The sequence below is a fragment of the Triplophysa rosa genome, linkage group LG18, assembly GCF_024868665.1.
Source record: "Triplophysa rosa linkage group LG18, Trosa_1v2, whole genome shotgun sequence".
Lineage (NCBI taxonomy): Eukaryota > Metazoa > Chordata > Actinopteri > Cypriniformes > Nemacheilidae > Triplophysa > Triplophysa rosa.
In genome coordinates, this window is record NC_079907.1 from 20,322,069 (window position 1) to 20,346,094 (window position 24,026).

Below are 24,026 nucleotides of genomic sequence, written 5' to 3' on the forward strand. Positions count from 1 at the left end.
GAGATGTCACTTGGTTTGATACATGATTATCTAATACAATTAGTACACATGTCAGGACTTTTCACAGACATATCTCGGAATTTTCTCAGATGCAATCTAGTGTGTGATCGCCCTCTAGCGGGAGGTTGGATCACAGTTCAACGGAGGGAAATTTTCATGTCACATTGTAACAGTTTAATGTAAATAAACTCTTTGTTCAGTTATGATTTATGTTCATTTCGTTCAACTCACCGTATAATTTACTTCAGTTATTGTTTACTATAATTCATATAAAACAAGTCTCGAACAGAAAACAAGTTTCATTTAAACGCTCTTTAAATTGTTTTTATACCAACTTCACTTTTCGGGAGTGTGCTCCCCTCACGAAAAAGTATAGGAATATGTATATGTATATATATATATATTTATTGTTAAAAGTCAGTGATGATTTATTGTGTTTGTGTGAGATGAGATGCGGGAGGAGAAACTCTCTTCACTGACATACGAGAGAGAGAGAGATAGAGAGAGAGAGAGAGAGAGAGAGAGAGAGAGAGAGAGAGAGAGAGAGAGAGAGAGAGGAGGCGAATCTTTTTACCCCTTTGAAAGCTTGACACGAGCACATGCACAGACTGCGACACACTTCCACAGGTTTCATCTGGAGGACAGCAGTTACACTATAATGCTCGTGGGTTATTTGTGAAAGTTCTCAAGCGGACGCGCGCGTGGCAGCCGGACAGTATTCAAGCTTTATATTGAGTCTGCGAGGAACTAAGATGCCCAAACCAAAGAGTGAATAACTCACCCTCACAGAAGACAGCATGTTCAGTGTGATTCTACTCTTTTTACTCGGAGTGGTGAGTACAGAGTATCTCTAACCCGTCTGTGATCAATCTCAGGTAGCTACCTTACCTTGATCTTCACAGTCAAACGTCAGTGATCCAGACTATCAGACGTTCACTCGAACTTAACACTTCAATTCTTTCTTTAGCTGAAGCATGTGTTACTTATAACAGCTACATTATAAACTGTTAGAATGTATATGTATCATTCAATTTTTTATTATAATAATGCTTAAAGAGCTTTTGATTGTTAAAACCGCTCATACATTGTACTACTTTCCTATGTACTGCCATAATCTAAAGAGGTTAATGCATCACAACACAACGATCCAGCCAAAGTCGTTGTGTTCTTAAAAGGTTTAACCATTAATAGTTACAAAGAATTGTGTTAAAATGCGTTCTTATGGCTTATGAAAAGGCATAATGCTTCACAAAGTGAACAATAATGCAGTATAAAATGATGTGTTAACACTTCTTTTCATTATCAATAACTCCCATTATCTATTCACGCCACTTTGACAGACAGGCGCATTGTTTTTATCTCAACTGAAGTGTGGCTGCTATTAATGTTTTAATTGTGTGTGTGTGTGTGTGTGTGTTATAGTAGCACATGCAGTTCCCCATGAAGACAGATAATTGATAAAGCATGCCAACATAACTGCCGACACATTGAGATGATGTTTGTACCAGTTTTGTATTAGTTGTTTGTGTTAAGGTTATGCGTCTTGTCTTGTTTAAAACTGAGGCTGGAGTTACACCCATGTAAAGAGCATGATGGGCGTGTGGGCAACAACAATGTCGCAGTCGAGCAGGATGTCAACGCGTGTCCTCTGAATTACACCCACATATTAGTGTCATTTTACGTCCAGCTATATCATTGCAGTAGCTATGCAGACAGTACACAGACAGCTTTCTGGATTATCTATTTGATCTTTTTGAAATATTTTTAGAAAGATTATATGCAAATTATACATAAAGAAAAGCATGGTTAATTCATGGTTACCATGGTTTAACTACAGTAACCACGTTTTGGGTTTTATCTAGTAAAAAAACATGTTTAATGTTTAATGTCTGAGGTGATTTTGGGGTGGAATCTAGGTGGGACTTACTAGCCCTAGTAAAAACAGCCAAAACCAACGTCTCTGTGATGTCACATATCAAGATAGAAAAATATTTATCCACCAGGTGCAAATCAGTCAGTTGGCTCAGAAAAGAAAAAGCAGAACTCTCAACGATCTCTCAACGTGTGATTTCCGGTATCACTCACACAATACAAACAGTGTGGGAAATATAAAGAGCAAAAGTGTAATACTTTCACACCAAAGCATTAGCAATAGAAATAATTGGCCTTTGCAATTGTAAATCACATGGTTTTACACTGCAAACAACTAAAGCAAACAGAGACAGAGAGAAGAGCTCCATTAACTCCAGTAAGCTCATTAGAGAGAGAGAGTTGGCTTTGCCAGAAACGTGGACGACTTTAAATTGTTGACATGCGCCAACAGGCTATAAGGGTTATGAGTTAAGTGCAGTTCCCAAACATCATGAACTGTGCGTGTGTGTCAGGGAGAGACTTTCTGCAGTACTATCTACTGTCAAAATACATCTGTGTATATCAGTGGTTCTCAAACTGGGGGCCGTGGCCCCCTGGGGGGCCCCAAGATGGATCCAGGGGGGCCACAGATTTTGTGGCATTTTATGAAATATAGAAATTTATCATAGATTTTATGCAATCAAACATCCGAAAAAAACACAACCAACCAAAATAATTGAGGTTTTAGCATTGTATAACTGAATGTTTCTGGTTTAATTAAAATTCTTAGTTTAAGATTATACGTCTTTATATGGGAGGGCCGCAAAGCGATACACTTAACACAAAGGGGGCCTTACAACGAAAAAGTTTGAGAACCACTGGTGTATATGACACTTATATCACATTTTTTTGTGATCATACTTTGGTTTTTCAGTACGCATGTGTCATGTTATACTTTACAACTCCCTATAAATCATTTCAGTGATAAAACGTCTTTGTGCAATGAATTCCCAGTGGAAAATGTTACTGGTCAGAGATTTTTTCATGAAACCACTGAGAGACTTAAGCAAATTTCCAGTTGCCCTTCATTTAATCTCAATGCTGTGTAGGAGAAACACTTAAGACACGAAAGACATCTCATCTGTGATTTTTCTTACTTAAGGGCTATCAAAAGAAAGAAGTCAGGCATAATTGTCTCGTCTTATTATCTAAACCTGTACACAAGCCTTGTTTGGAAACACGCCACAGTAATTAGTGGTGTTTGCTAAGGCAAGCGTGTTGTATTATCACTCATATTTAAGGTTAGGGATTTGAACAAACTCGTCCTATGATGCCTGTGCTATTGACACGAATGATACAGAAATCTTGTTGAAGAGAGGCATGTTATTCATTTACTGAGAAATTGGGAAATCAATTTTTGTTTGGCACATGATTGAATAGATAAAAAAATTCCTAAAGCTTGAATTGAGGGTGCCAAAAAACAGAATATGATAGAGACTTGGGTGTAGGTTCTTTTAACCTGAGCCAGGGAGCAAGCGCCTAACAACCACCCAGAATAGCCACCGCATAATAACATACTAAAAAACACATTAAGCCACAGGTATAGTCCGTCCATCTGCGTTTGCACGCCATCCGCATGACGCAATTTTCGTCATCAGAAGGGTCGGTAGGCGTCCGCAGGCCCCGTCCGAGCGCAGCCCAAATTTTGAGACCGCGCGGACGAAACGCGTACAACAGTACACGCGCAAGAAAATGTTAAGAGCCCACTACGTGGCAATACACAGACGGAAAGTTTGCGGTGTGCAGTTGTCGAAGAAGACCGACACAAAAGCAACACGCCGAAGCAAAGGAGCCAAAACACTACTACAAAGAGTTTGAGTACAATGGAGAACGAATTTGACGAGCGTTTGTGTGAGGAGACTCGAAAATATTTGCATTTATAGAATTCAAGCTTAAGAGAGTATAAAGATGTGTTCAGGGCGGCTAATTGTTATCTCTGTCGTCTACAATGGCGGAGCAACACTTCTTCTATCATTAATTTTCAGTGGGCCTGTGAATAACGCAGCTCAGTGCTGCCCTCTGATGGTCTGGTGGAGTATACATACTCATTTGTACTGCGCATGCATCGCAGGTAGCTGTGCGGACGCGATTGTGCGCGAGATGAACACGGAGGCGGATAGTCAAGAATACCCACACCTTTAGCAACTGCGTTAGTATAGCGTTGTGGTAATGGCTTTTGCTTGGGCAAACTCATATCACACTTTAGAAAATGTACAAGTCTGTAGTCTGGGGTAATGCATTGCAAGTAGTAGCCTAACGTATTATGTATTAACGTATTATGTAATTCTATTACTTTTTTGAAGTAACAACAGCGATTTTGTCACAGTCCAGCATTCTTGGTTCTGTATTTCTAGTCATGTGGCAGGATCGGGACGGAGCCCTTAGGTTCTATGTGAGAAAGCCATGAGTTGTTTACGTTCTTACTTCTCATGTGCTTTCTCGTGTCTCGTCATTGGCCCCGCCCCTCTCGTTTCATGTATTGCTTCCCTGCCGTGTCTAATGTTTCTCACCTGCCCTGTGTCATTATCCCTCGTTTGTCTTGCCCTATTTAATGCCCTCTTGTTTCATTGTCCTGTGCTCTTGCGTTGTATGTGTGTGTTTGGTGAATGTCCCCCGTAAGTACAACTCTGTGAGTTCTCGTCTTGTTCCTGCCTTGTCTTTGGGATTATTATTTAATGTTTTGGACTTCCCCGCTTTACTTTGACGTTTGGTCGTGTTTTGTTTTGTTATGTTATTTTGTCCTGTTGTTTTGCCCCCTTGTGGGAAGTATTTTTGTTTCTGTTTTTCTATTAGTTCTGTCCTCGTTACCCCCATTGTGAGTCTTTTGTTTTGTGGTTCCTTATTTAATAAAGTGTTAACCCCTTCAAAACCGCTGGTGCCTGCATTTGGGTTCTTCCGCCACGCCAGCCCGTGACAGATTTTGCTGTTAATATTTGAATTACTATTTTAAAAAAGTTAAACGTTATTTTTTAGTTTAATTGATTTGTAAGGTTTTTTTTACTTTTTTAACTGCTGAATTAATATTATTGTTGTTACTTACACAGAGATGGCTGGCCAGAGCTAAATTGACAAAACACATTCAACTAAAATAATCTTAAAGAAACTGTTCACCCAAAAATGAAAATTCTGTCATCATTTATTCACCCTCAAGTTGTTCCAAATCTGTATAAATTACTTTGTTCTGTTGAACACAGAGAAAGATATTTGGAAGAGTTCTTGGCCACCATTGTTTACCATAGTAGAAAAAATTACAATGGTAGTCAAAAGGTTGCTTTACATTCTTCAAAATATTTTATTTTGTGTTCGACAGAGCAAAGAAATCTATAAAGCATTTTTTTCTACTATGGTAGTCAATTCTTCCAATTTTTTTTTGTTCGTCAGAACAAATAAGTGTATACAGATTTGGAACAACTCGAGGGTGAGTAAATGATGAAAGAATGTTTTTTTTTGGTTGAACTGTTCCTTTAAGAAATCTTTTGTGGGCTATGGCATACATCGCTCTATGGGAGCAACAGTTAGGTGGAAAGAAAGTAGCTCAAAACTAACATAACACTTTTACTTTTCGTAAGAAATAAATAAGTAATCCAATTATTCACTTTTTTAGGGAAAAAATGAATATTTTTTTCAGTTTTTTAGTTTTATTGTTTTTTCCCCAATAAATTTCTAATTCATTCTAATTTATTTGGAGTTCCATTACTAGCATTCTCAAGCAGATCTGTAATAAAAAATAACTTGTTCTGAAATGTAACACAGACATTGTTCACATTTCTTGAACAAAGCTACACACGTTACCACAGTATGTTCTCCTGTCAAGATTAATAGTGACTCCAAACAGGTTTCGTGACATGCATACTTGTTTATGAGCCCTTACACATTTTCTTTACACATTTTTACCTTGTTAATCAAAGAATGTCATGATAATCTTGATAGAGAACAACACTGACCTAGCGTACAGATTCTCCAAAGAGTCACGGACTGGTGAACATCTGAGGGCTGTTAAACTTTACCTGCAGCTGGAATGCTCGTGTGTGTTTGTGTGTAGAAAGGAGGTTACCTCATGCCAGGGGGTAATGTGTGGGACAGGTAGAAACGAAGGGAATGTTAATTTGTGCTTTCCCAACCTCCTTTTCTCCTCACCCATCACTGTCACTTATTCAGCTGATTCACAAAGCCCTGAAGGGGATCATCTAATCTTTCTCTTTTACTCTTTATCTCACACTCTGTCTTTCTTCTCCCAATCTTTAAACGTCATTCCATACACCTGTGACATACGACTGCCAAACGCTCAGCCAATCGCTTCTTTCCGTTCACCCTCCTCCCTCAGGCGTCAGCCAATCGACAGCTGCTTCAGCACGAGGCAAAATTCTTCGCTAAGTTACCATGTAAACGTAAATAAAACTTAAGGCGAATGCCATGTTGTTGGAGTTGTCTGGGAATTATTCTGTAAAGGTGCACAAAAGGAACATTTTGGTTAAAATTGTGTGGTTAAAAAACTGATGGATTTGGTGGGACATTTCAAGTTTACTGTACGTCATTCGTCTTTATGTCATAAATTGATCGCTCCAGTCTGTCGGTGCGTACAGGCAACCGCAATCATAATGCAAACCATTAGATTCATTTATGCCAAATCATATCTAGGGTAAAAAAATGTGAATGTGAATGTTCAGTTATGTGCTGCTGATACAGGCTGATACCTGTTTATTTCTTTTTGAAGCTCTCTATCTTTCCAAAGCAAATCTGTTGACAGGCATTAGACATTATCAGCACTAAATAATGCAACAAGTCGAGCTGCGTTGCTGTTCAGATTGTATTTTTGGCTCTGAGTTTGTATGGGAAGTTTCTGGGATTGCATTCCCAAGAGATGTTAGACTCACAGCCGAGGAAAACTCTACCGGTCAGCAGTTACAGTCTCTTCTGTTGCCACATCTACTTTTTCACAAGTTTCCCTAAGTATAATTTGTAATTTCATTGTGTGATGTAAATCATCGTTTTGATCGGTTTCATAGCTGTAGGCTTACAATGAGCAGATAAATGCTGAATTTATTGCAAACAGTAATTCTAAAGATAACATGAAACAGCATTCAGAAAACATTTTCACTTCAGAAATTATTTGTGAGTAAATCAAAATATTAAAGGGGTCATATGGCGCGAATACGTGTTTTCTGTGTCTTTGGTGTGTTATAAGTTGCCCATGCATGTATTAGACACGTAAAACTGCAAAAATTAAAGTGTCGGAACAAAAGATGCATTCTATCTAAAAGCGAATGCTCACCCAGACCTGCCTGAAACGCCTCGTGTAGCCACACCCCCACAAATCTACGCCAGTTGGTGGTATGATTTGACTAGGACCGCCCAAATGTATACGCAAGTGAGGTGGGCGTACCTGTCAGTACAATTGCTTTGAAACCCGATGTTCCAAATATGGTAAGAGGTGTTACATTTCCGTCACACGCTTGCAGTATTCCACCAATCACTACGCACTGGTTAACTGGCCAATCATAGCACACCTCGCTTTTCAGAGCCATGAGCTTTGTTAAAAATCTGCTCGTTTCAGAGAGGCGGGGCAAAGAGGAGATACAAACATGCATGGTAAGTGGAAAATACAGCGTTTTTTAACCTTAAATCGTGTATACACATTGCATTACATCTAAAACAAATGATAATATTCGTTTTAGCCGTGTCATATGACCCCTTTAAAATGAATAAAAGGTATTTTTTAGCTAAATTATAAACAGTTACAATAACAGAATGGAACATGACCTATTGGAACAGAATGATACACGACCTAAATGTCTAAATTTAGCTGTTGTTTAGTTTTATCCAGTAGCCTGTGCCGTGTAGGGGATTTCAGCCAAAAGAAAATCACTTGAAAAATTTGCTTTTAGATGAAACTTCTTTGGAATAACTGATGAATCATATACAGAGTCAAGGAACGTATATTAGATAAGTAAATGGGATAAAAGGCTGTTGGTTGCGCTGTTACTTTCTATTTCTTTTTATTTTCCAAAAGGTTTTTAATATGTTTCTAATAATATTATTATCAATTTATATTAAAATTAATTTAGATAATAATTTTAATATTTATTGTATGTCAACTGTATTAAATAAACAATTTGTTGCATTTCATTGGATGTTAATTTTATTAAACAAACAATTTGTTGAATGTATAACTTTTCGTATTTAAGTTTAGCTAATCAGAGATGGGCACAAATACATCAAGAAGTATTTAGTTACAAATTACAAATACTTACTCATAAAATGTATTTAAATAAAATACAAAATACTGCTGTGAAAAAAATGTATTTAATTAAAATACAAGTAACTTGTAATTTGAAAATACAAAAATACAATAATTTTTACAATCAATCATTTAAAGCAGTGGTCACCAACCCTGCTCCTGGAGATCGACCGTCCGGCAGACTGCAGCTCCAACCCTGCTTCAGCACACCTGTCTGTAATTATCAAGCAAACCTGAACACCTTGATAAGATAATTCAGGTGTGTTTGATTGGGGTTAGAGCTGAAATCTTCAGGATCTTCTTATTTTCCCTACTATGGCAGGAAAGGGCAAAGAGATCCAAGGTTATTTTAGTTTACTAAAATTAAACGTTCCTGTTCATTGAAATCAAATCAAATATTGACCTAAAAATTATTGGAAAATCAAGGAAAATTTAAATGTTTCCTCAAAAATAAACGGAAGTAATTTTAAAGCAGTAAAATTATAATAATAAAAAAAAATAAAACTAAACTAAAAAAATAATTAATCTTATATAGCAGCATTAAAAATAAACCAATAAATTCTAAAATGGCAAAAACATAAACCAAAATTTCTAAAACTTATTTAAACTGATTTAAAACTTAAATCAATAAAAATAAATAAAAATAAAATCAAAACTATAATAAATCTGATGAGATCTGACATTCTTCCAAATATCTTCCTGTGTGTTCAGCAGAACAAAGAAATGTATACAGGTTTGGAACAATCTAAGGGTGAGTAAATGATATAATATGACATAATTTTCATTATTGGGGAAAGTATCCTTTAATGGAATGAAAGATCACCATAGTCTAGAACAGTGTTTCCCAATCCAAAATCCTGAGGGTTCTTTACTGTTTAATAAAAATAATTTTAATAATTTTTTTTCATTTGTTGTGCCACAAGCTGTGTAGTTCAAATTATTATCGATAACTCAAATTTGATTACATATTTAGGTTTAAAAATTTGCCCCGCCACTTTCAGAACAGTGGTGTCACCCCTGCCTGGTGATTAAAGTTATTGTACGCAAGAATAAAATATATTTGACATATTTGAAAAAGTAATTAAGTATTTTAAAATAAAAAATACAGTCTCACAAAGTATTTAATTACAAATTACATTTGACTTTTTTTGTTAAGGAAAATACAAATTACAAAATACTCAAAAGTAATTAAATACGTATTTCAAATACATGTAATTAAAATACTGCCCATCTCTACTGGTAATCTAAAATAATAATGACTAGACATACTTGTAACTTACTTGCTAATGTCATGTACTTGTTGTTTCTTTTGCTTGTTTTCAGAAATAAACTACAGGTTTAAGAATAAACTCTAAGTTTAGGCCACAAATGCGTGCATGTAACGTTTGTTTATGTTGTTACTTTGAAACCGTCTATAATATGTGTGATACTGTACTCTGACATTTTAGTTTACTCTATTAAAAGAACATAAAAAACAGTAATATTCTGGCAACCGTGGCTCCAGAAAAAAACGTAAAATAAAAATGTACATTATTTTATACCCAACATGTATACTTGCAGTCTATTTCTGTATTTCTATTGACATTTTTCTCTACCACATTTCACAAATCTGTGAAAATTCAGTAAAGTGAATTGGTAAAATTCTAAAAAAATCTTTACAGGGTTATAATCATGCACTCTTTTCATTGCCCTGACAAACACAATAAAATAGTATGCAAGAATGCATTCGCAATAAAAAGTGTTCTGGGTCTGTGTAAGGAGATCTGTAATGTAGCCGTATATTGCTAGCACATATTCATCTCCTTCTAAATTGTGTTTATGAACATCAGGGTAGTGTGACCCAGTGGAAATGTGGTATTGTGTTATGTTTTAATACACATAAAAACATGTGAACCTCATTCAGACATGCTTTGTATTTGGTGTTTTGGCTGAGGTTTTGTGTGGGAGGATATTTGGATTCTTCAGTGTTTCCCCTGCTCTTTCTCTTTTCAAATCTGATCTGCATCGTTTTTCTTTTCATGTTCATCTGTATAGGGGGATGTCCTGTCCACACGGGAGACATGTCCTTCGGGGGCGTTCACAACCAAAGGAGAGTGCTGCCAACAGTGCCAGCCAGGGGAGGGCATGGTCCAGCCCTGTGGAAAGCATCAGACAGTGTGTGAACCGTGTCTTGACAGTGAGTACCACACACACACAGTCCTCTTAGACCGATATGTTGGCCGCAGCAGCACTACAAAAGATGATGCTGCTGCTGCCTTATTTAAAATGCCATTTCCTGAACTCTCACGTCAGGAGGCTTTTCAGCTGTGAACGGTAATTATCAGTTAAAGTGGAAATGCTTTTAGGAAATGAGAGAAAATAACAGTCTGGAGTGCTCGGAGACCGGTCCGAGTGTTTCAGGCTGCTTACAGCTCTGAGTGAAATTAATTATGGAAAATCCAATGGTACATGCCATTTTGTGACTTTGCTGGATCACCCGTCGGAGTACCGGAAGAGTCTCCAGTTTTTTGTGCATATGAGCTGGTCCTGAGCCAGGTCCTCATTCGAAGCCTGCCAGAATCCCACCGATTTTAAAATTGTCTCCCACACATCTGCTTACGTGACCCAACTGAACGAGATGAGGTACACCAGAGAGATGAATGGAAATAGACAACGAGTAACTCGAAATGTGACCAAAAATAGTCATACTCTTTTTTTACATTTCTTTAAAATTATGCCAAAATATGTTTATGGAAAGTATGTATTATACCTACAGGTGTTTAATATATACAGTACATAAAAATATAAATATATGGGCTGTCACAAAATCAACTTTTCTCTTCACGGATAGCGTTTCCGAAAGCATTCATTATAACGTACAGTAACGATTTCAATATATCACGATGTATACTGTACTTTAAAATAAGTACAGTATTTGAAACTGCTTTTTCAACAAATTAAAAGAACAAAACATTCCAGCCAAATTCATCTTTAATTTATTGATGATTCTTTTTATTTTTTCTCCCTTTTGGGCCAACAATCACACTTGAATTTCAATTCAGGAGAAAATAGGCAAACTGCTTACCCGTAGTTGTATTTCAATGAGTTCTGTGACTGTCAGTGTAAAGGCACAATAGACACGTGTTGTGTCCGGTCTTCATGCTCCCGTCTGACACCCTGCCTGTGTCCAGTGTTAAACTGCCGTAACCCACAACATTCTTCTTTGTGTAGTTAGTTTCCAATCTCTCCGTCATGCTTCTTCCCTAAGGGCCTGTGCTGAGAATTGAGATTCTGACCCCATCCATCAACATTCAAACCATTACATGCTGAAACTCCAAACTGTTCCTTTCACTGCTGTCATAAGTCACCCCATGCTGCCCGACAGCACTTCTGCAATTATGTGTTGACACACAAAACTAGCATATCTGGTGCTTCTGGAATGAAAACAGCTGTTTGAGAAGTGATTAATGTAAGTTACACAGCACATATGATTTCTTAACACATACATCCTTTAGACTGATAGAATAAACTAAATCTTTAAAGGGGTCATATGACACGGCTAAACGAATATTATCGTTTGTTTTAGATGTAATGCAATGTGTATACATGATTTAAGGTTCCCACCAGTGTTGGGTGTAACTAGTTACTAAGTAATTAGTTACAGTAATTTAATTACTTTCCCTTGAAAAAGTAAAGTAAGGGATTACTCTTATTTTTACTGTAATTTAATTAGTTACTTTTGATGTAATTAAACTAAATACTTTGTGTAATATATGTGTGTGCAATAGTGGAATTGACATCAAAATACAAAGTCTAACTTTAAAATCTGTGCTTTGATGTATAATTCTCACATTTGTAATACTTTGGTCAGTTAATAAGAGTACTTGATGTAGTTTAATATTATTTATTTGAATGAATTAAAAGAGCCCTTTCATGCCTATCCTTGAATCACTTAACTAATCAAGGTTGATATAGGATATAAAACGTAATTAGTAATAAGTAACTAAATACTTTTTGGAGAGAGTAATTTGTACAGTAATCTAATTACACTATTGAATATGTAATTAGTAACTAGTAATTAATTACTTTTTCAGAGTAACTTACCCAACACTGGTTCCCACATACCGTGCATGTTTGTATCTCCTCTTTGCCCCGCCTCTCTGAAATTTTTAACAAAGCTCATCGCTCTAAAAAGCGAGGTCTGCTATGATTGGCCAGTTAATCAGTGCGTAGTGATTGGTGGAATACTGAAAGCGTGTGACGGAAATGTAACGCCACTTACCATATTTGGAACATCAGGTTCCAAAGCAATTGTACTGACAGTGCTGACAAGCGTATACATTTGGGCGATCTTAGTCAAATCATACCACCAACTGACGTAGATTTGTGGGGGTGTGGTTACATGAGGCGTTTCAGGCAGGTCTGGGTGAGCATTCGCTTTTAGATAGAATGCATCTTTTGTTCCGACACTTAGATTTAGCAATTTTACAATGTCTTATACATGCATGGGCAACACCAAAGACACAGAAATACACGTGTTCGCACCATATGACCCCTTTAAATGAACTGTGTCATTTCTGCACGACTACAGTCCCTGTATAGAACTGTGAAAAGAGTGATTGTTCCCAAACAGGTTTTCCCATTGTCTGTGATTGGTCAGTCAACGAAATAAACTCATGCTATTAATCAGGATGCTCAAATAACAAAACAAGGTTGCTTTTAGGGGAAAACCTTTAAAAAACTTGCTCATAGTTATCTCTGCAAGAATGTATTTGAATATTTTCCCTTTAAACCGTCTTCCTAAAAATGCATTATTATTGTGCAATATCAACAGTCCTAAGTGTTGTTGGTAGCTGTGTAAAGCGGATGAGCCCCACCCAGCTGAACATAACCACTGTACTGTATCTGTAGCCCTCAGGGAGATCTACCTTCTGTTTACTTACAAATGTCACTACAGGTTCCCATCACTGTAGGCTACTGTCAAAGAATTCATGGCTCATATTAGCTTCAGTATACAGATGATTTGCTCTAATTCAGTTCTTTATTGAGTGTCTAATGTAGTGTTTTTATTAACTTTTTATGGAAGTTCAATCTTAAATTAAAATATAGTTTAGGATTTGAGTTCCCCTTACAAGGAATTCGCCGAGTTGTTTCTACAGTAGCCCTAAACGGACAAACTGCTCTACAGAGTGTGTTTCGTAAATATGTTTCAGCAAAGAAGTGAAAACGTGACGTCATCTTAGTTTTGTGTCAGCCACTGTAGTGCTTCGAAAGGGAGGGGTGAGCCGTTGGTTGCAATTCACAACCTCACCACTAGATGCAGCAAAATTTCACACACTGGATTTATATACTTAAATATCCAGACTGTAGACTGCTAGATACTGTTTCAACCCTTGGTTGAGTCCAAAATGGACATTTCCAGGTTCAGCATTTTTTAGATCTAGAATCTTTATGGTAATAATGAAATCCAATCTGAATAGATTTTAAATGTTAAACTGTGACTTTGTTTGTACCACATCAGATTAACAGATCGGAGTTTCACGTCAGGGTTCTTAGATCCGGCGATGAATGAAGCTATTGTTTCTGTTCACTGAATGTTATATGGACCTAGCTGTATTTCAACTCTTCTGTATTTCTATTTTTAAAAGTGTCTTACAAATTGATCTTCTGCCAATCCCACTTTCAAGTCATAGAATAATATATTGGTTATTTTAAAATGGCCTGCATCCAAATCTGTCTAAATGTTGGTGAACCATCGTAAATACCATACTGAGTAACCAATTTGTATGGATTCAGAAAGTCATTTTACGACATGTCAGTTTATCTTGTAAATGGTCTGTAGTAGCTATTTTTAAGTAAGTAATAGGAATACAATTCTGTAAATGCAGTTTAATAAAATCATAAATTTTGCATAATGCTTTTATAAAATCGTTGTATTTCCTATACAGGTGTAGTTAATACACATTGTAGAGTAAATGTTTTTGTTTCTGTTAACTGAAAGACATTGAATCCTACATTTGTCCTATTGAGCATTATTGATTGCTTCTAGTGGTCTGTCTCATCCCTCTGTACTGTCTCTGTGACCACCTGAGACCCCCGTCCTCTTGTAGTTAATACTAAAAATATTGAATTTTTAAAGGCTCGTGCTGTCATCGCAGCTTTTCTTTTTTATACTTTGATAAACAGAAGCCATTGACAGAACGTTATGTCAGCAGTTTACTGTACTGATGCCGATTCACACGTACACTCACATACTGTACGGATCAGAACACCCCCACGCAAGCTGGCCGTCTCTTTTAATGCATAGACATGCATTATTGATGACTGGCATTATGCTAATGGGTATCAAAGAACAAAGATGAGGAGAGCAGACGAGTTTCATCTGCAGGAAATGCACAGATTACCCATCACCCCATCCTAAATAAAGCCCCTGTAACAGGCCCCCCAGAAGCCAGAGCATTACCCCCTTATCACGAGAGCCATTAGCAGCAGCAGCACCACCACACAGGGGAGTAAGAGAAGCCGTAATGTGCAACTCTGTTTGTCCAGCACAAAGACACAATAACATTTCATCAACTTTGATGGATAGATCCAGGGATAACTATAACATGAGCTTGTTATCTCTCTCTTTTTCTTTCTGGGTCTGTGTCTGGTCACTTCTTGAATACCCCATGCCCCAGTGGCATATATTGTACTGTGAGACTTGATATGGTTTGGGATACGAAGGGAGTGGGTGGGGAAAGCGGGTGCTGGTCACAAAGATTGTGGTGTGTCTCTTACACGCACGCACACACACACACACGCACACACACACGCACACACGCACGCACGCACGCACGCACACACGCACGCACACATATGAACAAAATAGCATCTTGAATAATTTATTGATAGCCAGACCTCTATCCTATCCTCTAATATATCCGAATAGGATAGAGGATTGGAATACAATACCATAAGCATGCAGCATTTTGATATTTTCTCTCTGCTCTTTGCAATATTAATATTGTAATTCGTTCTTACTCCGCAATCCATAGACTCTCGACATACATTTAGTGCTCTAATGCCCATTCAGATGGTCAGCACAGTTCAGTTGGCTTTTGTTTCAGGGTTACTGTAAATGTTACTGTAAAGGTAAAAGGTTCATGCCAGAATAGATAATAATGACAGTAAACATTGCATTACACCACATTGTTCCCTGCCATTATTTTAGTTTTGCTATCTTGTAATTTGCAACTAAAACATACCTGTAAACGTAATGAAATGTTATAAAATTATACTCTTTGAAAATTTTGAGGATGCCACTGCTTTGATTATGATCAAATGAGATACCATTGGTTTTTAAGGAGAGAACTCCCAAAGTGTAAGAATGTTGAAACTGTCGACCTTTCTTTCCGTCTGTCTTCAGGCGAGACGTTCTCTGAGAACTTCAGCCACACGGAGAAATGTCAGACGTGTACACCCTGTTCCAAACTCATGCGCATGCTGACGCCCTGCACCGACTCCAACGACGCCATCTGCGTCTGTGACTACAGCTTCTTTTTCAGCAGCGTCACAGGCCGCTGCGAGGCATGCACGGTGTGTCCTGTGGGTCAGGGGGTGCTGATGCGCTGTAACTACGACCGCGACACGATCTGCGAGGAGTGCATTGATGACACGTTCTCAGACCAGGAAACCTCTTTCGACCCGTGTCTGCCCTGCATCGTGTGCGAGCAGCCGGATATCGAGTTGAAGAGCTGCACTTCTGTCAGTGACGCCATCTGCCAAGGTAGGAACAAAAATGACAAACTGCATTGTTGAACACCCTGTTACTTGTCTGGCAGAATGTTTTTTTTTCATGCTATGTGGCTGCTTGGGTGTGCTGGATGGTTGCTAGGGTGTTGCTAGGTGCTTGCTTATAGTAACGAAATAGTCCCTCTTGTAACTATATTTCGATTTTCGTAGATTGTCTTGTTGGGGACACAACCACTGTTTTATTTAAACGAAGTACATTCAATTATTTTCAGCACGAACACGACATCTATGCACACGGAACCGGTCTGAGATATGGAGATATTTATTCATTATTACGTGCCAAATGCATTTCTGACACATTTGCGCTGTTACCTGATTTGTTTCATTCTTGTGATCAAGTGGTTTAACTACACAGACACCACGTGCAAATGTCTTCCTGTTTACATGGGGCATGTCTGCAAATGCATAAGAATTTCTTTTGCATGACTGTGGCTCCTCCTCTTTTCAGGTTTTAAAGTCGCAACAAGATTGTAGCCAACTGTGTGCGGCTTTTCTTGCAGGCACACTTCTAAGGCATGCTCCAACAAGTAACAGACGCTACTATCAGTCTGGTTTGAGATCTTTCTTGCTACATTTACGTAATGCTAAATGAACTTGTCTAAACTGATTACCAGTAATATACCAGTACCAGTAGACCAGTAAAACTTACAAGGTTCCATTGAAACAGGCATTGCTGGTTAAAGTAGTTAAGGTGGAACAACCTTAATGCCATGCTGGGTAACAGAATCTCCAACACACCTGGGCATTCTGGTCTTATCGGTTGGGTATTTTTGATTGTAGCTACTGCTCAGGAGGAGACCGACCTTGTAATGTAGATACGTAGACTGCAAATAGTTGTGTAAAGTATGTAGGCCTACCAGTGCTCAACTGACTGTCTCTTGGCATAGCTGGAAGTGTTGGATCTGTCTGACCTGAGCTTAGCAGTGAATAAAGTTCAAACTGAATCTTGAAGGAAGAATCAGGCTTTTGTTCTGTGTCTGGCTGTTAAGACGTTTTCAGGGTTGAGAGAATGAGGCTTTAAACATAGCCCAGTTTATTGTAAAAAGAACGTATCTAAGATCATTTTGTGTCTGCATGACCTGTGCGTAGCACTAAACTTGTGCATTCCATTCATATGCAAGGAAGAGCAAGAGACCGGGAAAACAAGCTTATGTGGATTTTTATTTGATTCTGTTCTATACGATCGCAAAGTCTGTCCATTGAATTCGTAAGACGAGAAGACAAGTGACCAGTAGACCGTGTTGCCCTCCACAAATGATTCAATGCCGCATCTATAAGGTCTATAAGGAACTTATTCATGATTCAGCATTGTTTATGCTCTTATGTTTCTTTAAGATTAGTTATATTTTTTGTGCACGTGTGTGCGTATATGTGTAGGCCTGTGAAATTTATCTGCATAGCGATCGACATGAGGTTCGCTCTGACCTCGTCTGACCTCTGGTTAGAGGTGAGAGGTCAGGGGTCACAGGTGAATTAGTTTCATACACAGAAAAATAAACTTAAAAAGAAAGCCAGCAAAGCGTGCTTGCTGTCCACTGCAAACAAATGTGGCATCCATTTCAGATAAAAGACTTGATTTCACCAGAAGCAGTTTTCAAGGTTATTTCTTTCTTTTTCTTTAGTGTGTCAGTCGGAAATATCAATACAGAGTTCTAAATATTGTGTGCTGTTAACTCTCTAATGATTATCCAAGACTTTATGCAATCTGGGATTGCATAAAGAGCAGAAAATTGAGACGGAGCGAATCCTGTAGCAGCATCTCTAACATGTCAGAACAGTCTTCTGCACAGCACAGTTTATTAGGAACATTGCAATTTGAGAGACGCTGTGAAAAATGATGTGAGATGTTGAGATTAGAGACACTTTTGGATTTGTCTGCTGTAATGGGAGATAAGCTGCATGTGAGGCCGTATCAGTGGAACATCCAGCATGAAAGTGGCGCGTGATTTCATTAATAAAAGCATGAAATAGTGTTCGTGTGCAGTGTCAGAGAACATGAAGAACATTCCGGGTGAAGCTCACGAAAACATGCCCGGCCCCCCAAAGGACTATTCATTGTTTTGTATTATTTCATCAAATTTCATTTGTACCTTTTTGTCATTTTTCTTACATTATTACTGTAATACAAATAGTTTTGATTAAATTTAGTATGAGTTAAAAAAAGTATAACACATTTAATTTACCTGCATATTTAATTCACTTGCAAATAAGCAAAATAGAACGTTTATGTTGATTATGGAGTAAAATGTGCTTCTGGGTTTGTTCTTGAAAGACTTCAATAAAATTGCATAAAATACAACTAATAAACACTTGAAATCTTTATCAAACTACAAATAACAACACTACTGTTCTCAAACCATATTGTTCTCATGAAGATATTTTTAGAAAGTAAAGCTTGATTTCAATTCTTAATTTCATAAAAACCAGCGGTCAAAAATGTTCTGTATGTGTAAAGTACTGTATGTGACCTCTCTTTTAGTTTTATAAAAGCAGTATTAAGTTAAGGACTTAAAAGTAATAAGTAGTGAAACAGGGATAGTATTACCTAACTTTGTATACAGTAAATCTGAATTAGAGTTAAAACAAAAAATTGTGAACAAATTCCGCTGGAAACCTGTTTTTAAGATGTGTGTGTGTGTGGGTGAATGTGTATACGCACATAGAAGAGCTTTATTGGTCAACCTCCCTCCCATCCATAGCCAAAGATTTATCATCACCCATGTTGACTCTTTAACTTTGACCTTTCTTCCTGTACAATGTGTGCCTTGAAACTGAGACGTCTGTCCATACTGGACACAAATAAGACAATGAAGATGTGTCCATTCATAACAGCCACTCGTCCTCCAGCTGTCTGCACTTCTCTGGCATGTGGCCTATGACATTAGTGGAAGGGGGGCGCTTTGGCGCAATGTGAGGGTCCGGGGTTATGATCCGACTCGTGTCTGTCACCCCATATGATGCTGCTTCTCTGGCTTATACATTTGCAAAGACTTTGGGCCAGTGATTTTGTCCCATTCAACCTCTGGGATATAGCTGTGATCGTGGCTGAAATTACATAATTGAAATGCCCAGTGTGGAATTTCAGCTTCTTACAAAGAATTAATTTTTTCACTCGGTTGCCTGTGCCAAAGTTTTCAAGAGAATCCTTTCAGTCGAGAACAATTTGTATCTATTCTTTTATCTAATAATCTTACACTCCGCAACCCCCATGTCAAGGTTCACCCACAATTCTGTGGGGCAAGAACATATCTGCATGACATCATGGACATTCTAGTATTGAAGTTCATTTCCTTGAGATGTTAATGAAGGGGCAGAAGTGCAGATGTCTGGGATTTGATGTGCAATGATCTTTACTCATGTGAATCATTGCAACACTTATTGTGTTGTTAAAATGAAAGGTTGAGTTATCCTGAAATAGTACGTATTATTATTCCTTACCAATAGGGAGCCGAGGAGATGACATATTTTTGTATGCAAAACCGAGTTAAGAACCGGTTCCATTGCCCCAAAGTCTATGTTTTTTTTTAATGGGTTTTTGGTAAATCGCCCGAAATAAGGTCTGTGGTAAACAAAACCTCTAAAAATTCTATAATTTTATTTTTAACTAATTTTATTCTATGACATAAAACACACCAATTATAACCCGCTTGTGATTTTTTAAACCCTTATTGTGTCTTAAAACGGCAAAAGCTGCTTAAAGCGACTACTTCCTTTGGCGGGGACATTAGACGTCATCGCGCATATAAAGCTCACAAATAATGCAACATGGGCACAAATCTCTTAAAACGTAGATGCGGATTCATTCACGGAGTAATTACTTACCAGGGAACACATTTTTTATAAAGCTTGAAAGCGTTGTCGGAGGCTTGGTGGTGGTGACGTTGATATCGAGCAACCTTAAGTGTAGTCTGTTTATATAGCATCGTGTTAGCTTTTTACTTCTGCCGATTGTATTTCGGCTTTATGCGTACGTGTCTTTTGCATTCGCGTTGCGTGCATTCGCATTTATAATACGTCCGTCTAAGCGGCCAACGCCTCCGTTACGGCCCCATACGTTAGCGGCAAATGCGTCCGTTACGGCCCAATACGTTAGCGGCCCACCGGGAAAACGCCCAGTATGCCAGATGGCCAGTCCGCCCCTGCTGGCTTTACATCTGAGTGATTTTTGTAAGAAACAGGGCACTAATGCATGTAGACATTTATTGGCTGATGACCGATATATCGGTCTACCATGACAACAGTAGTTTTTTTTCATACCCATTGCTATACACATTATATATTACACATAATATACATTTCATTACACATCATTATTAAACAGCATTCTGGCATGCAGAATACTTGATTCTAGTTGCAACATTCCAAGGTAATTTCCCGATAATCATCCCGATTTCCTAATAGTCTTTGACTGACGTGAAGTTAACCCTGAAGATCGCGGGTGGCATTGAACAGCACTTCTGCATTAGCGCATGATTGAATGGGAAGCACTGATTGAGGATCAGATTTCCCTGCCACTAAATTGACATTGTCAACTTCCCCCAGACTCCCCTAGTTAACTAAGAGATCAGACGAGCAAAATTGGACTCTGTTGACATCAGATCACAAGATTTGCTTGTTGGTTATTGGAACAAGGCTTGGTAAGGAAGGTAGACTTGAACAAAGATCGGAGCCGATCCAGCGGAGCGGACAAAACAGAAAAGAACAGAACAGAACAGAGACAGCAATGGCAAAATGAAGACAGATTTGAGGAGGCTCAGATCTAGAGAGAAGGCATATGTACGGAAGCCATTGCGGTCGATAATAGCGATGGAGTTTCTCCGCTGCGCTCTCAGGTTACCTGACCTTACTGAGTGCTATCACGGTTTGCCGCAGAGAAAACACACGCGCACACGTACGCACTTGAATAACAAATGACATGTTCCGCTCTTCAGCGTGACGAGGCATGTACAGCATCTGCGGTAGCCGTGTAGTTACTCCCCAATAAAGATAATGACACGGTAAGATCCCGTTGACGGGAAACACTTGCTCAAATCCTCCTTTCAGCTTGTGTTGCGAGACATTTAGTTATCTTCTCATGATTGAAACACACAGGATTGTAAAGAAGAATTATGATGCGTGGGGGGGTTTCCTATTTTACCATGACACGGATGCATAATTACAGTAATGCACACGTGAAGTTAAAACATCAAATCTGAGGGTGTTCAGGCGTGTATGTTCCTGATGCTCACAGTGGGCTGTATAAAGATGGGCTGTAGAATGGAAAACACTATTAAGTTAAAACTATGAAGAATGCAGAGTGCTGGCAGCATTATGTAATGCAAAACGCTAAGGGGAATCACACAGCGTGAATAGCTTCCATTGACACCGACCACTGCTGTCTGTGTCTGTGTTTTAATACCAGATTTAGGAATGATCTAAATAACACTGGTATATGAATAAGAGGCAGACTTTCACACTAAATGTCATAAATGTTGCAAAAGCGACACAACTTTTTGTTTTTACTTTGAGATTTTGTCCCAAAACCCAGATGTTGCTTTTTGTTTTTCGGCTATTTTATCATCTGTGCGCTAAAAAATCTCATTAAAAAACTCAGATATCTTGAAAGTAATAACACCTAGCTCTTTGTTTTGGTTAAGAGGTAAAGATTCTAATCCATAACTTCGATGTCTAAAGAATGAAGTCAATCTACAATTCTGAATCTGGTCCTCTGGTGTGACCTCTTAACCAGCAAAACTTTTTGGGTCAACTACCTTCGGCCAAATAATTATTTAGGGTGACCAAATTCTTAACTGTACTGGTCCATCAGCAGGACCAGCATCAGTCTTGCACTGACCAGTTTGAACCAGCCCAAGCCTTCAGCAGAGGTTGCTCAATGGACGCAATGGAGGTCTCAATTATGTTCCATTAGGCATCGTCTCTAATGCGTTTTCTGAAATCTTACTCAAGATCCAGTTTGTTTTCTGTCTTGTGGGTTGGTGTATCAGAACAATATGTAAAAGTGTAACGCAGAAACAGATCAAATGTAAAAAGAGGATAAGAAAAGCATGAGAGAGAAAAGACAACTGTGTCACATCTTCATGAAGAGGAAGAATTGCCCGACTAAAGTTCAAGCATTCATAGGAGACATTCAGACATTTGTTCTGCTCAGGTTTAAGGAGTGAGGCCTAAGCATTCATAGGAAAATCCCATAAAGCACCAAACACCACTCAGAAAACCCCACTAACAGTATGGCGACACCCTGGCAACCACCCACATGCTGTGATTTTTGCAAGCAAGCAAAGTTGTAAAAAGCTAGGTTTAATTATTCCATGTGTTAATCCTACCCTGCTCACATTCCCAAAATTCTCTCCAAAATCTGTCACGCAGCACTACTTTGATCAATAAATCCATAGCACACATTCTCTAGAGTGCTGCATTTCCACAAACTAAATCCCCAATGACCTCCCATCCCCCCTGGTCAGAATATCTGATGATCTTCAATGTGTCCGTCCATCTGTCTATAGTATAACTTACACCATCCGTTCACACACACACAGTAGCCTGGGGCGAGGTCTGTCCTACTTGGACTGGGCTTTATACCTCTCCAATCTCATCACAGTCTCCTGCACTAGCCAGTGTCCATTATGTTTGACTCGGGACAAAGCCTGTTTATTACGGCTCCCAATCGAATCAGGGCTAATTCAATCAAAAGGACCATTTTTTTAGCCGGACAAAGCAGAGACAGAGCCGTCTTAGTTCTGATGGTCTTGATCTCAACTTTACTGTGATATTCTCTGGGCTGTTTTCATGAGTCTCTGTTACGAAAGAAGCCCAGGTAGAATCAGCAAATTTTTCCCGCTATTTTAATTAAAGGTCAAGTGTGTGATTTTGGAGAAACTATTGACAGAAATGCAATATAATATACATAACTATGTCTTCAGAGGTGTATAAAGACCTTACATAATGAAGCGTTATGTTTTTATTACCTTAGAATGAGCTATTTCTAACTACATACACCGCGGGTCCCCTTACATGGAATCCGCCATGTTGTTTCTACAGTAGCACTAAATGGACAAACTGCTCTACAGAGCGCGTTTCGTAAGTACGTTATCTCATTCGGCAAAGAAGTGAAAACGTGACATCTTTGTCATGTGAGAGCCGCCGTAGTGCTTTGAAAGGGAGGGTGCAGTAAGCTGTTGGTTGCAATTCACAACCTACCACTAGATGTCGCCAAAATCTCCACATTGCCCCTTTTAATTTGAGGAAAAATCAGCATGATTCTCAGGAATACATACGTACATAGTAAAGTGTTTTTAACAGAGCTGAGAGCAGTACATAATTTTTGGTAGCTAAAGCGAAATTAAGATAAAAAATAAACTAACATTTAGAAGCTGATGTGTAGAACTGACTTTGTAAATAAAACAGTTATTTGTTTTAATTTTTTTGAGGCGCTTTCTTACAGGTCTGCTTACCCTTTGACTTAAAAAAAGACTAATTTAAGCACAGTAGGCATTTGTCTCATTCATAAAAATGAGCAGAACTTGTGTTTGTGCAAATTCTTGCTGTATTCTTACAGCAACAGTTTATGCAAAATTTGATTTACAAACGATTGCGTTGTGAAACGGTTTGCGTTGTGAAAATGATGTAAAAATGACAGAAGTGTGTTTTCTAACAATTTAAATGAAGAAGATATCAAAGATATTATAAATTTGTATTCAGACTAGGGCTGTCACCATATCAGATTTTCACTACACGGCTATCGTGACCAAAAAACAATTCACAATATCAATTTCATCGCAATATTTATAGGGATGTTTATGAAAAGAAAAACAATTATGCAATCAGTTACGTTAATCTATAATTTTGATTATTTTATGTTACGTCTGTTATTTGGTAAGTGTAAGGAGGCAGAAAGTTTGTAACCATTGTGACTCTTAAAGGGATAGTTCATCCCAAAATGAAAATTCTGTCATTAATTACTCACCCTGAAGTTCTTCCAAACCTGTATGAATGTCTTTGTTCTGCTGAACAGAACGGAAGATTTTAGGAAGAATGTAAGTAACCAAACAGATCTCATCCCCCATTTACTGGCACAGTAGGGAAAATAAATACCATGTAAGAATTT

General features: G+C 38.1%; 1 protein-coding gene across 1 annotated transcript in view; it reads left to right on the top strand.

Moving 5' to 3' along the window:
- Window positions 1–566: 566 nt before the first annotated feature.
- ngfrb (nerve growth factor receptor b) overlaps window positions 567–24,026 on the top strand; it is a 30,667-nt gene continuing 7,207 nt past the window's right edge. The window contains exons 1-3 of the mRNA XM_057358867.1: window positions 567–833; window positions 10,184–10,325; window positions 15,537–15,896. Coding sequence (XP_057214850.1) covers window positions 798–833; window positions 10,184–10,325; window positions 15,537–15,896 — 538 coding nt within the window. The 5' untranslated portion in view covers window positions 567–797. The remainder of the gene's footprint in view (window positions 834–10,183; window positions 10,326–15,536; window positions 15,897–24,026) is intronic.